This window comes from Melanerpes formicivorus, unplaced genomic scaffold (assembly GCF_026170545.1).
Source record: "Melanerpes formicivorus ecotype bairdi unplaced genomic scaffold, bMelFor1.0.p_v2 SCAF_2, whole genome shotgun sequence".
NCBI lineage: Eukaryota > Metazoa > Chordata > Aves > Piciformes > Picidae > Melanerpes > Melanerpes formicivorus.
Window position 1 is genome coordinate 53,290,190 of NW_027142354.1, and position 13,410 is coordinate 53,303,599.

Genomic DNA, 13,410 nt, shown 5'->3' on the forward strand with positions numbered 1-13,410 from the left:
CTGTGTTCTCTTTCCCTGAACACGCCTGCTTGGGGCTGGTCACTCAAATCCAGGACAGTCAAGTATCTTCTCACCCAACCGTCATACTTCTGCCGCTGTTTCCTTCTCATTTCTGGCTGGTTGAACTAGGTGAAGCCTCTGCTACTTCCTTTTTTACTGCAGAGAAGGCAGCATCTTCTTGCAGACCCCTCCAACATCTAGGAGAGCTTGACCTTGCAGTCTCATTAAAGTTAGTGGGTGTTTTTTTGCATGTCTGAAAAAAATCATTTGTTACATGTTGTTCGATGGCAGAAAATAATTGCCTGGTGGAAGATGAGGCATTCTTGCATAAGCTCATTGTTACAATCAGTTGTTTTAAAACTGTAAAAATGCCATTGCATGTGTTGTAGCTTTTACAAAACACATTAACTAAAAAGGAGTAACTTGAGGGTAAAAGCTGGTACCCACTTCTAAGGGAATAAACTTGCATGAGGGTTTCCTGATGGGGGAGAGTCTTAGACAAAAAGATGGAAACTTCTCTGTCAGTTGATTTTTATTTCAATTTTTTTGAAAAGGTTCCCCCCCCACCCCCCCCCACCCCTTCTTGGTAATCTGCATGTTTTGTCCTCCATGGCAGCTCCACTCTGATAAAACCCTGTTTGAGTAGGCAATGCTTTTCTTCAGCAGTGAAGGAGTTGCTCTCTGTGCTTTGTCAGCCTGGAAAGAACCCCATGCTGCACCCCAAATTCTTCCTTGAAGGATCTGGGGAATTTTAGCTTTCATGCACTGGTTTTCAAGGGTGCTTCATTCAGTAGGTTTGACATCTTCCAGGAAACCAAAGATTGATCAGAGCAGACAGGTACCTCCAGAGGCGCTTAAAGTTCTGCTGCTGTTGGGAGCTGCAGCATTGCTTTGCTGAGGACTCCTGGCCAGTTCTCCCTTTCCAAATGGAAACCCAGTCCTGCTGACAACTCATAATTGCCCTAAAATTCATTGGCCTAATTAGCACCACTTTCACACTAGATACCTAGCTAAGAACAATTCATGGAAATATTACATGAGGCCCCTGACCTGATAAGGCTGAAGTGTGTACTTTGCTTTTCTCCTGTAACAGTCCATTAAAACTGTGGGACTGTTCACATGAGTAAAATTAAGCACGTGCTCAAGTGTCTGCAGTGTCAGGGTTTGAATTTGCTGTTGGTCCTGGGTGATATGTCCACCTGATTCTTAAATGTCAAGGTTTTGAGGTAGGAATTGCATATACCTGCCGCTCAGCCATCAGGAGTAAGCATCGTCTCCTTTAATGCATTAGTTTTCTTACAACTACTTAAAAAATATAAAGAGTTAGAAGTAAAATGAAACTTTATGTAGAGGGCTGAGTTTTAACCAGCAAGCCAAATACCTGCATCAAAGATTTATGGCCTCTCAATATACTTTGACTGAGACAAAATTATTTCTGTTCTGGGAATGTGGAAAGATGTGCAGCATTTCCCTTCAGTAAAACACTTTACGTTTTCTTTGTTCTTAAAATTCACAGCATCAGGAGCTTTAGACTTTGCCCTCTTTGTTTACTGCTAGTCTTAGTTTCCTGTTTCATAACCACAAGGTGGAGGGATAGGGAAAAAAAAAAAGAGAAAAGAGTAAATTATCTGACCATGGTAGACAAATGCTGTGTGCCTGATGGGGTCAGGAGACATATTCAGATTTCCTACAGCTCATATTAGATATTACCCATTTCCTTCTCTGCCTATACATGTGTAAGAGGGTGCTGTTTGTTTACCAGGCCGCTTGACCCTATTGCACAAATCTGTCATCCATTGTGCTGCTAACACTCTTTTAAATTGCAAATCTGATGCTCTTTAGGGGTCTAGAAGGGGGGAAAAAAAAAATATCTCTCTCCGCACCATTCTGTTTCTCTTGATTTCTTGCCTGTTGTAAGTGGAAGTTGGGATGTGCTGAATTTGCACCAGGGGTGCAAATGCAGCCTCAATTATAAGCATAAAATTAGAGTCTGTTCCCCATTAATCAGCCCAGCTAATTGCTATGCACTACCATTAGCCATATGGTGTGAAAGACAGCTTGCTCTCCCTAAGATGAAATTTCTTCATTTCAGACATGAAATAGTGAGGGCTCTGTATTTTAAAATAGCTTGTTTTAGATATTTAATTTCTAAACAACTTTCAGCAGTGCTTTCTATCAAGGCTAACTGCACAATAAAACTTTGCATTTATGTGACAAAGCTGGGTATTTATAGTATACTACAAGTATGGCACGGGTAAGACAAAGAATTCAAATGTATAGGAGAGACCTGGTTGTGATGGGAAAGTGGAGCTGAGGTTTGCTTCAGGTGGCTGTTTATTTCAAAGGATTTCATTGTGTTTTGTCAAATACAAAAATCTACACTGCTGGTGAAAATGTTAATAGCTGGGGAGAATTCACAGCCTCAGTGGAATTTATTAGTATTGTAGGCAGCATGGGGAGGGACATCTATAGTTAATATTGCCTCAACAATTTCCATTATGAAACCTTCAGTGGCTTACAGCTTTGCCAAACTTAAACTGTTCTGGCTGAAATGTCCTTTGCAGGGTGTCAGCCTCAGGCTGACTTTCTTTGGAAAGTTTCAGCTAAAATGGTTCAGTGATTTCTGAGAATGAGGTTGGAGTAAAATATGGGTTTTGTCTCTGCAAAATAAAATCTTACAGCTGTTCTGGTCAAAGGCTCTTGCACCTCCATGTCTTGGGGTGAGGAGCCTGTTTAGGGCAGGGGTTGTTCTGACCACATCATCCATGGGATGAAGGCTACCTGGCTGGGAGCTTGAGCAAAATCTCCCACGTGGACTTGCTAATGACTTGCTAGAGCCTGGCAGCTGAATGATCGGAAAGTCGCATTGGTGCTGGCCACGTGCCATTGCCCCGTAATTTCTCATTGTTCATTGTCCCTGCAGAAACCTTGTGTGCAGATACACAAAGCAGGGCTCCTCTCATGAGTGATGCTCCTGGCCATCACACCAGAGTAGGGACAAGAGGCCATATTCTGCACTGCACCCCTTCAGCAGGGCCAGGCAGTGTGGGGTAGAGATGTTGCGCTGCAGGGAAGGTATGGAGCAAGATGGCAGGAGGGCAGCAGGTCTCCAGAGGGGTTGGTGTGAGGACAAAAGCAGCAACAAAAGCTGGGAGTGGTGGTGGCCAGAGGATGGGGAGGTCTGTGAAGGGGCAGGATGGGGATGGTGTGAGACTTGGGCATAAGCCCTGGGGATGGCAGGGATGGAAATAGGAGGGGGGAAACCTGGGATAGGTGGAGATGGGGTGCAGGAGCTGGAGAGGATTGTGCTGGCAATGGATTGCACTACCTTCAAGGATTACTTATTTCAAAGACAAATCAAGTTTTGAAGGCTTTTTCTGTGGGTCAACATGGCATTGTGTCTGAGCTGTGGCTCCTTTCCCATTTGGGAAGAGGTGTCATGGAGGTACAGTAAGAACAAGTCCTTATCCTCCTGGCTGCAAGGAGCTAGCACTCAGTGCCTCTCCCTGCGCTTTCACAGAGCTTTACTGGGAGCTGGAGGGTTTCTGGGTGACTTGGAGAAGCTCCTGGGAATTTTAAAATTCCTTCAGGGAAAGGAGAAAAGGGTACTGAATATTTAGGAACTTATTTCCAAGTGTTAAGTAGGCACTAAAAGCCAAAGCTTTCGAGGCAAGTTGAATTAAAAGCACTTCTTGTGACACACAACGAGGTTTCAAACTCAGAGTTTGTGTGATATTTTAATTCTCTGGGGTTCATATTTGAATTCTGGGGTAGGCAAGGCCTCAGATCATGCTATTGGGGGAAGAGTGCAAAAGGCAGGCTGAGGTTTTAAAAAATAATTGTCCAGAACATGTAAGAACATTTAGAGCCTCCTTTCATGCCATGCAGCCACCAGACGTTGGGATGTGCCAGTCATGCACCTCTCCCACATCACCCTCAAACTGGGGTGGGGCTCTTAGTATTGCTTGGGATTACTGGGGTGCACTCTTGGGACCCCTATCCAAATGAGGGGCCCACCCAAGGAGTAATGGAGACTTTCCCAGTGCTCAAAGCAGAGCTGTCCCTGTCGGCCAGTGCCTGACTCCATCCTGCTCATGGCAGGAGATTAGACTGAGGCATCCCATCTCTGGGCCCCTGCAGGAGCCTCTCCTGCTGGGTTAGTGCCCCAGGAAGGTGCTGGCCTGCAAGCTTAGTGGTTCATGGATGGTGGTATCTGCCCATCTTGTACTGGGAGCCTGGGAACCTTTGCTTGCCTGAGTTAGTGAGGCAATTTCTGTCCCTCCAGTCTGCTGTGAGAATGTCAGGACTAGCCCTGATTCGCTTCAGTCACAAGAACTGCATTGTCTTAACTTGTGCCAACTCTGTTTCTAATTACATTTTAATCATTTAAAAATGATTAGCAGTTTTTATTGCCTTGTTTGTGGGTAAATTTTCTCACCCCACACATTCTAGCTGCACTCCAAAGACAAGTCCTTTTATAGGCAAAAAAGCCCCCTGAATGGCCACATGACTATTTACCTACAGCATATTTTATTCCTTCCTAAATTTTCATACTTTCTGAGTGCCAAGGCTCTTGTATTTTTCTGGTGGATCAATTGTGGTATTGTGCTGTAAAATTAAGCAGTTTTTTTTGGCAATCCCCAAACAATGTAACTTCCACCGAAATGAAGATACCACACATGTGTTAACTGTGAAAAGTTTCGGCCCTGAATAGTTGCCTTGAAGCTTTCTGTGGTGAAAAGAATTATGTATTTTCCTCTCTTTGAAAACAAAATTATTATTTTATTATTTTTTTTAAACCCATTTTTTAAACAGGCTGGTTTTGTAAAAGCTCCCCCCCCCTTTTTTTTTTGTTATCTTTAGTGTGGTTAGTTGCTTTATTGCTAATCTTGCTGGGTAACTGTATATTATTCACTCTATTGTTCAGCAACACAAGAGAACCTTTGTCGTGCTCCCAACAGGGCTATTTATATAGTGTGGCACTTCTGAGGGCTTCTTCCTGTCCTGATGTTCTTCCACCTTCTGGAGAAAAGAAAATAGTTCATCTGAGTGGGAATGTGAACGATGCTGGCTTCTACTAGCCAGTTGCTGAAACAAGGGTGATACGTAGGAAGTACTGTGAATGGAGAGATGCACTTAGGTCTGGCCCTGGGGAGCAAACAAGATGTTCCTCACTGCCCGTCACTTACTGCCACCATGGGATGGGGTCCCTGCAGACCTTAACTCACAGGAGCTGCCCATGTGTTATCCAGCAGGTCCCTGGGTACCAGGGAGGGCTTGGGAAGACCAGGTGCTTATTTATTTATTTAATTCCTTGGAGCCTTGACTTCGGTGGGGAATCTTCTGTCAAGGGACATCAACAAACGGCAGCCTTCGTTATTGGATGTGTGTTTCCTCCCTAGGGTAGGCAGGTGGGTGAAAGCCTGAGGCTTTGCTCGCCTACATAGCTGTGACTTGGTCTGGTGGGTTTAGATGAGCTGCTAGGGAGAGCAGGGCAGCACCCATGTTGCTCAGCTACAACACTCGATGCACCGGGAAGGATTTGCACCCTGAGCAGAAACTTACATATTGCCTGTGAACTTACCTGCCATGTATTTATAGCTTTTGATAGACAATAACCCCTGACAAGGAATCATCAGAAACAAGAATTTAACTTCTCTCAGGAAACAATGAGCCACCTTAGTTCAAAAGAATCTCAACCTGGAGGCCAGCAATGGAGCAGTGCTTTGGGAGACAGAGCTTGTATTTCATATGCCTGCTTTGTATGTGACCTGAAGCAGGGCATCAGCCACCAGAGCTGTGCTCTCCATGGCATCAGTGATCATTAACATGCTCAGAAAACTTGGGAGAAACAGGCATGCTGGAGCTTAAAGAAGCTGCTGCCAATGGTGCTTGCATTTTAGCTCCTCCATTAACAACAGCGTTTCTTAGAGAGAGACTAATTCTGCTTTCGGATTTCAGGGGGAGGTTTCTCAGTAGCTGAGAATTTGGCTCTGTGTAGAAGCAGGAATATCTTGTGGATGTGTAACATAAGCACTAAGCAAATGCTAAAACCAGGCTCAGCAGGGAAAAAGCTGCTTATTTTGTGTGCGAGCATATGCGGGACAACTGTTAAACCCCACGGAAAAGAGGCTACAAATAGGCAAGTCTCCCTGTTTAGAGTGAGCCTTGAATTATTATTTGTGAAAGGGGCAAACCCCCTCTCTTTTTATATTTTCCGTTGCTAACCAGCTGTGCAAGAAGTTAAACACAGTAATTAACCCATATGTGACCCACTACATTTGAGTGATTTCCAGGCAGGGACCGAGCGGTAACTCTAGCCGGCAATTTGAACCTACCATGTTCGTAATGATGATTTTACAGTGTAATGGTCGCACTAAATCCTTTCACTTTTGCTCTGTAGCCGCTGTTGTGACAAGAAAAGCTGTGGCAACAGAAATGAGACTCCATCAGATCCAGTGATAATTGACAGGTAAGGACTGCTATTGTTTCCTTCCATTTTTATTCTCTTTTTTTTCCCCTTCCCCTTCCTCCCCCCCTTGCCCCCCCCTTCCTCATTATAACGAAACACCTGCCCTGTGTCGCTAATGGGGAAGAATGAGGAGTAGATACGGAGGAAATTTTGTTTTTGATACCGAATTAGCTGTGCTTTGCCATCGCGATTGCCATGGAAGGGCCGTATGGAGGCTAAGGCAGCGACCTGCTCGCTGAAGGGCTCCGCTTCTTGTAACTGATTCATGTGCATAAAGAGGAGATTTTTCTTTCTGACTTTCTGCGGCTCAATTCACATGCTGTGCCAGAGAAGCTTCAGGAATAAAATAATAATAGTTTGTGATTTATGAAATGTGGTTGGGTGCTTATAAATATTTAACTTTTATTTGAAAAATGTTTGAATCATTATCACTTTTAGCTACAGTATTTCTGTTGGATGCAATCCATCTACATTTTAAGGTTTTATTTATGCATAAAAACAGTTGAAAAAAAAAGAGAGAAAAGGTCTGCAAAGTAAGGCTTTTTTTTTTCTTCCCTCCCCCTCCTGGTATTTTCTTTGGTTGGAACACTATTTTGCCTGTATTGTCAGTTCACTAATTAATTTTTGCCTGTCATAATTATTGTGCTTTTAAACAGATCCATACTGCTAATCTGACATCAAAGTGCCATACATCTATTTTAGCTTCTCTGAGCCACGAGTAGTTTCTCTGCCTGCAAATTATGCAACATGGTAGCCAAATAGTAATTTTTACATTTTAATTGTCCAAACTCATTGTACAAAGCCATGTGTGGTAACCAGATTATTAGGCAGCATTACCCTAGAGGAGTTAAATGGCCATGAAGTACTGAAAGTGTCTGTCATCAGCTGGGGAAAGCAACACCACCCTCACACTGACTGGGGAATAGAGAGACCCTGGAGGGGAACTACCTATGTATATGTGTAGGGATGAGAGCATACAATAGTGTGTTTCTGCTCCCATTATTGTCTGAGTTAATGTTTGCTCTATTGAGTATAAAGTATCCTCTGTGCCAGTGCATCCATTTCATGACAGAGGGTGGAGAGGGTTTGATGTGTTGGGTGCCACATGTAGAGGGAGTTGTCCAGGGATATGGCAGAGCCTTGCCTGGCAGTGTGCTCTCCCAGGCTCTCAGATTTACAGTTCTTGCTTGAGTCTGGTAAGAAAGTGCATATATTGGAAGCTTATAGCAGATGTTTTGATTAGCTATAATAATCATGAGAATATTTAAATCTCAGAAGATAACTCTATTTATTTATCTATCTATTCAACTATGTATGTATGTATGTATGTATCTATCTATCTATCTATCTATCTATCTCATCTTCCTTGAGCATTAGGTAGTACCAGGAAAAGTAGGGGGAGGGGGAGAACCCCACAGTGAAATCTGTACAGAGATGTGTTTTATAAGCATGCTGCAGAGTTGAACACTATAAACATGGTGTTAGAGTGGCATTTTGAGCAACATGAAAGCTACAAAATTCACATGAATTTTTCATTGTACTGGAAAGTGAGATGTTAAGATGCTAATGGCAGGTTTACAGAAATATTTTGTTTAACTATCTAGTATGCAAAGCTGCTGGTTGCAAATCATTTTAAATTACAGAAGCCAGAGGTGCTGCCTGTTACATGTTTCCTGTAAAATGAGGAAGACAGTTACATGAAAAAAAAAAAACCCAACCCACAGATTTAGCTTCCTAGCTGTGATCAGTTTATCAGGCTTTACGTAAATCAGTGCAAGAGGTACCAGTTCTGGAGGTTCTTTTTTTTTAAATGTGAGCTAAACATAATTTAAAGGTGACAGCCCAAACCCTACCTCACCACCCACACTGAATGATGCTTGGCTTGTGAATGGGTTAAGCTTTTAAGTTTTTTCACTTGGTTTTAAATGGTGACTTTGATACAGAAGGTTGATATGACTGTGGTTTGAATAACATTTGATTTTGACCTGTTCCTGTGGGTTGCAATGGTATAAGAAATTTGACTCAGCAGTACTGTAATTAGCCCTCCCTGTGTTTTTGAAACAGGATTGTGTTACCTGGATTGCATTAGTGTGGCTTCTATTGTTGCCGCTTCGCATCTGTCCCAGTAGGGTACTTAAAACCTTTTCTTGGCTGGGGCTAGTTCAAACAATTTAGGCCAAATAAGTATGTGCTTTATACAGTTAGTGGCTTTAGTGATGTTTCTTGTGACACTTATCCTATTCATTTTTATTTTTTTTTCTCCCCTTTTGGTTTGGAAAGGATGAAGTGATCTATGTGGAGCCATTTTTACCTTGAAACGAGTCCTTTAAAATTGTTGTAACGTTAAAAAGCCTCCACCAGCCAGAACGTGTGTTTAGTTGTACTCCATTGTCACTTCTCCATGCCCACAGTTTTTAACTATTATGTCAATTGATATGCAAACCCATATTTAGCTATTTTTATTTGCATGTGAGCTTAGAGAAGTCCTTTACCATTTGGGCTAAAGCACTCCCACATGCCTTACGCTCTGATAAAGCCTTGCCTATGGATTTAATCTAACTCTTGCGTCAAATCCCACGAATCCACAGGCTCTGACCTCACGCAGAAGTTAACGTAGAATCCATCCACGGGATTTTTTTACATATGTACTTACATGGAAATGCTATCCTCTTCTTACATGCTGGAATGCTATTTTGGATTGATTAATTCTATTTGATGAGGCTAGGGAAACTTGGGATAGGGCGAGCTCCGTCTTTCTGGTGGTTTAATAAACTCGGTGAAGAGGCTGTTTGGCAGCTTCAAAGTTACATGTGTGGTGTTCTTCCTCAAACCCTAGATGCATGTGAAAAGTAAAGAATTCATTTTAATTTAATTGAAATATGGTTTGGGTTTTTTTTTTAAAGGGAAGTCTGCAGTTGCATTTGAAAGAGGATATGACTTTATCCTTTGGAAAATTGCTTTGTACTTTGCTTTATTATAACACAGGCAGATACAGCAGTGCAAGGGGCCTGGAGAAATTTATACTCATGTAGTGATCTAAATTTTCTCTGGAGAACAAAGTAAATATATTATGCTCATAGAGCAGTCATTTCAAGGAAGTTTCTTGGAAATGTGTGTGTGTGTGTGTCTGAATCATCTTCTTAGCATAGCCTGTATATTTTATCACTAATCCAGTTACATGTGTTGAGATGAAGATCTGATGAACAGGAACTCATTTTAAAAGGAGTATTATTGTCACAATACAAATGCACAATTCCTCCTACAACTGCAGTGGCAGCCTGTATTGTAATCACACTTTTAGCAAACACAGAGCACTTTCTGTTATCAAATTAAATTCTAGATTGATTTAACTTTCAAATTGTAACTCATAGTTGAATTTAAAAGGTTTGCAATAAAATTCCTGTGAAGAAATTGAATAAATTGTAGTTTTATTACCACTCTGGATATCCTGGTGTCCTAACCTTTTTCCTTACAGTTATCTTAGTTCAATAAATAAAACCTCATTAGACTATTCCCATTTCAATGAGTTTATTAAATTTTACAGGAGTAATTAGCATAAGCTGTGCTAATTTTTCTGGAAGACTAATGAGAGAGCTTCCTAATTAGGTTTGCTTTGTAAGAATCAGAAAAGATGATAATTACAAAAGTCACATAGGGGAGAAAGTGGGGCTACATATTGTTCCTTGGTTCAGGATAGAGGTTCCTCTCTTGGCATTCTCTTCCAAACTTTTAAACCCAATTTACTATTGTCAGGCCCAATATTTAATGCTGTTACCCATGCCTGCTGGGGCTTCTTTACCTTTTATGGCTGTATCCAGTAAACAGAAGTCCTACTGACTGATAAAATAGGAATAACCACCACAACCCCAAATATAGTGGCAGAAAAATCTCAGCAGTTAGGATCTATACCATATACCTCCAGCTTGTGACACTGTGTTGAAAAAGGGCAGAAAGCAGCCCAATTGGCAACTGTTGCTTCATCCCAATTTTTGCTTCTTTGCAGAGTACTTGAGCAGGCTGATAAGAGTGACCTGAAATTTGCTTTGCTGAGTTTTACCAGTACAGGTGGGACCTACTTAAGAAATCTCACCACCATGTATCTTTCGGATATTTCAGCTTTAGTTGTGATGTAAGTCCACAGGCTTTGTGCTGGAGCTGTCCCTGGCTGTGACTGTGCCCCCTTGGGTGGCAGGTCAGCATGGGGGTGACCAATTCTCTTCTTGCCAGGTCCTTGTCTGAAGTTCTTCACGTGCTAATTCTTTTGCAACTTCTGAGGAGTGAGGCTCCTTCTGGCTTTGTGAAGAAGTGGCTTATGCATTTCCAGTGCCATCAGAGCTCCTGTCCATGGAGTGGGGACTGTGTGTTGGAGACTGGAATATATTTACACTTTATTATCAGATAGCACCAAGGTACATTTTAATACATGACCTGCTCCCAGTGTTTGAAAGGCCTGTGTACTCTCAGTGCCTGCTGTACAGGATGCTCAGCTGGGCTCTGTATACTCCACCCTCAGCACACCCAGCTGCCACAGCTGTGGGGGAGTCTACTTACCTACATATGGTTTTGAAATCTTCCAGCCTTTAACCTGAAAAAGATTATGTTTGTGGGTAGGATTTCACTGTGCAATGACATGAAAAGAGGTGTGAATGACTTTCAATGTCTCCATTTTACCACTTTACAAGTCATCACGTAGTGGATTGTGTTTTACAGGCCTGATCATCTTTTCATCCTAAATACCAGGCAGGTGAAAAAATGACACAGAGGACTGTATCATACTCACTGCATCCTTCCCACAAATACACTTGCTAGGCAGATGTGGCGATTGATGCGTTTTACAGTAGCTTTCCATGCCTGCAAGGAGGGTGATGGAGGTGCAGGCATGGTGATAGAGCAGGTCAGCTTTGGAAGAGGTGCTGGTGAGAGGATGAAGTTGGTTTTGCTTGGGAGGGAGCTGGTGATGATTGCTTTGCTACAAGGGATGAGATCAGCACCACAGCTGACCTTCAGCCAAGGTATAGGCTGGGATTGTCACCTAGCACTGGTGTCACAGCAAAGCAGCAGAAGATGCCAGGTGCTTGGGCAGTGGTTCCTTTGCAGGAATCCTAGCTCCTGCCCTGTGCTGGTCAAACCCTTGGTGCCCCTGACTATGTGGCACTCAAACCTGGCTGTGTGGTGTTAGGGGAAGTGTGTGTGCCAGTGTCCTGATTCTCCCTTTCCCATGCTGAGGATGGGGCTGCAGGAAGCTATGGGTCCCATTCATCCTGTGCCTTTGAGTGGGTTTTGCATGCAGGAGGGTGAGCATAGTGCTCTCTGACAGATCTCAAGACGTAGGTAAGAAGTGCTCCTGGGTCAGAATATTTGGCTGTTCTCTTAAGTCTTACACTGGAGTGTGCCTACCTCATTGTTGTGCCTGTTTGTCAGATCAGTAGAGGGGGAGTGCAGGGACCGGAAACTAGGCAGCAGGAGCCTACCCCCAACACTGCCCAGATATGTCTTCCTGGCTATCTTTTAAGGCTATCCTGCCTAAAGCCTCTAGTCTTCTAAGCAGGGTGTTCAGATGGGTGGAAGCTGACCCTGAGCATTTCGTGTGAGCTCTGGAGCCTGTGAATCCATACATTTCTGAGAGGGGAGGGACTGAAACACATCCTCAAGGACTTGGTTGTGATTGATGCAGCTGAGAAGCATTACCCAAAACATTTCCCACATGACTTAGGCAACCAAAGGCATTTTGAGCTGTTGTGAGATAAATGGGAGACTCTGATCAGTAGTTGCTTCTCACGCAGAGATTCAGACATAAATGCCTGTCCCTCTACTAACAATCCCAATCCTCATGCATGTGGTGTCAGCCTTCCTTCTGGTGACAAAATCACTTGAGCTGGGGCTAACTTTGCAAGGATTCTTGTACAAGTCTCTTGTTTTCAGCCTCCTGGAGTTGGCACATATCTCTGCAACTTCAAGATTAATTTATTTTGCTCTTGGGGTTGAGTGAACTTGGCCAGGGTCAAACTAGCTTCTGCTTATTGTTTGTTTGATTTCTCTCCCCTTTGCCTCCAAGTACAAGATTTTTAGTACGATCTCAATATTATTATGCAAAACCTTAATTTGGTCTCAGCTTTACTAAGGAGGTTTGTGATTTTTTTTCTCAGCAAACCTGCTCTGAGTTGTCAGTTTGTTATAAAACCCCAAACCAGGCAAGTTTCATGTGGTTTTGGGTTTCACTGCAAACATTTCACACTACTCTAATAGTTACTTGCTTCTCTCACGATGCCTTTTGAATTTGCAGCTAATGTTTTGGGCTTTATTTCAGGGTAATCTTATGTCTGATGTTTATTGTTTAATATCACAATGGTGTAACAGAGGTTCCCTTCTCAAACAAGTCTCATTGTGCTAGATGCTCTCTAGTCTCTAGGCTGGTAGATGATCCCATTCCTGAAGAGAAATGATTCTCCTGGTGCAGTTTGAAAACTGAGATTGAGATTTTTTTTATGGAGAATAAAAAACTCAGGCTTGTATGTAATATTGTGGAGATAAGGGAAACTGAAGACCGGCCTGCTCTATTGCTTTTGGCCTATATATCTATATAGGCCAAACCAGAATCTTTAGCGCTCATCCACAGCCTTCTGGGACTTGGCCAGTTGTGCTGCCTGTCCACACAAATGGGATATGCTGGACCTGCTGCCTTGAGATCCCAAGGTCAGCATGCCCATGCTCATATAGGTCTGCTCTGCCTGGGGTGCATGGGGAGCCTAGGATGAGCTTTCAGAGCTGTAGCTGCTGAGAGGTTGGTAATTCCCTTGGGCTCCTTCTGAAAATCCTAGTCATGGTCATCAGAGGTTAACAATTTTAGGGATTGCATTAATTTAAGTCCTCAAGGTCTATCCTGGAGACCCCATGGGTTTCCTTGTGCAGAAAACACCCCAAGTTATAATTGAGATCTC

General features: G+C 42.9%; 1 protein-coding gene across 6 annotated transcripts in view; it reads left to right on the forward strand.

Moving 5' to 3' along the window:
* EBF1 (EBF transcription factor 1) overlaps window positions 1-13,410 on the forward strand; it is a 288,454-nt gene that overhangs the window by 13,231 nt on the left and 261,813 nt on the right. For all 6 annotated transcript variants that reach the window (XM_068161413.1, XM_068161422.1, XM_068161431.1 and 3 more), the window contains exon 6: window positions 6,404-6,472. In XM_068161413.1, coding sequence (XP_068017514.1) covers window positions 6,404-6,472 — 69 coding nt within the window. The remainder of the gene's footprint in view (window positions 1-6,403; window positions 6,473-13,410) is intronic.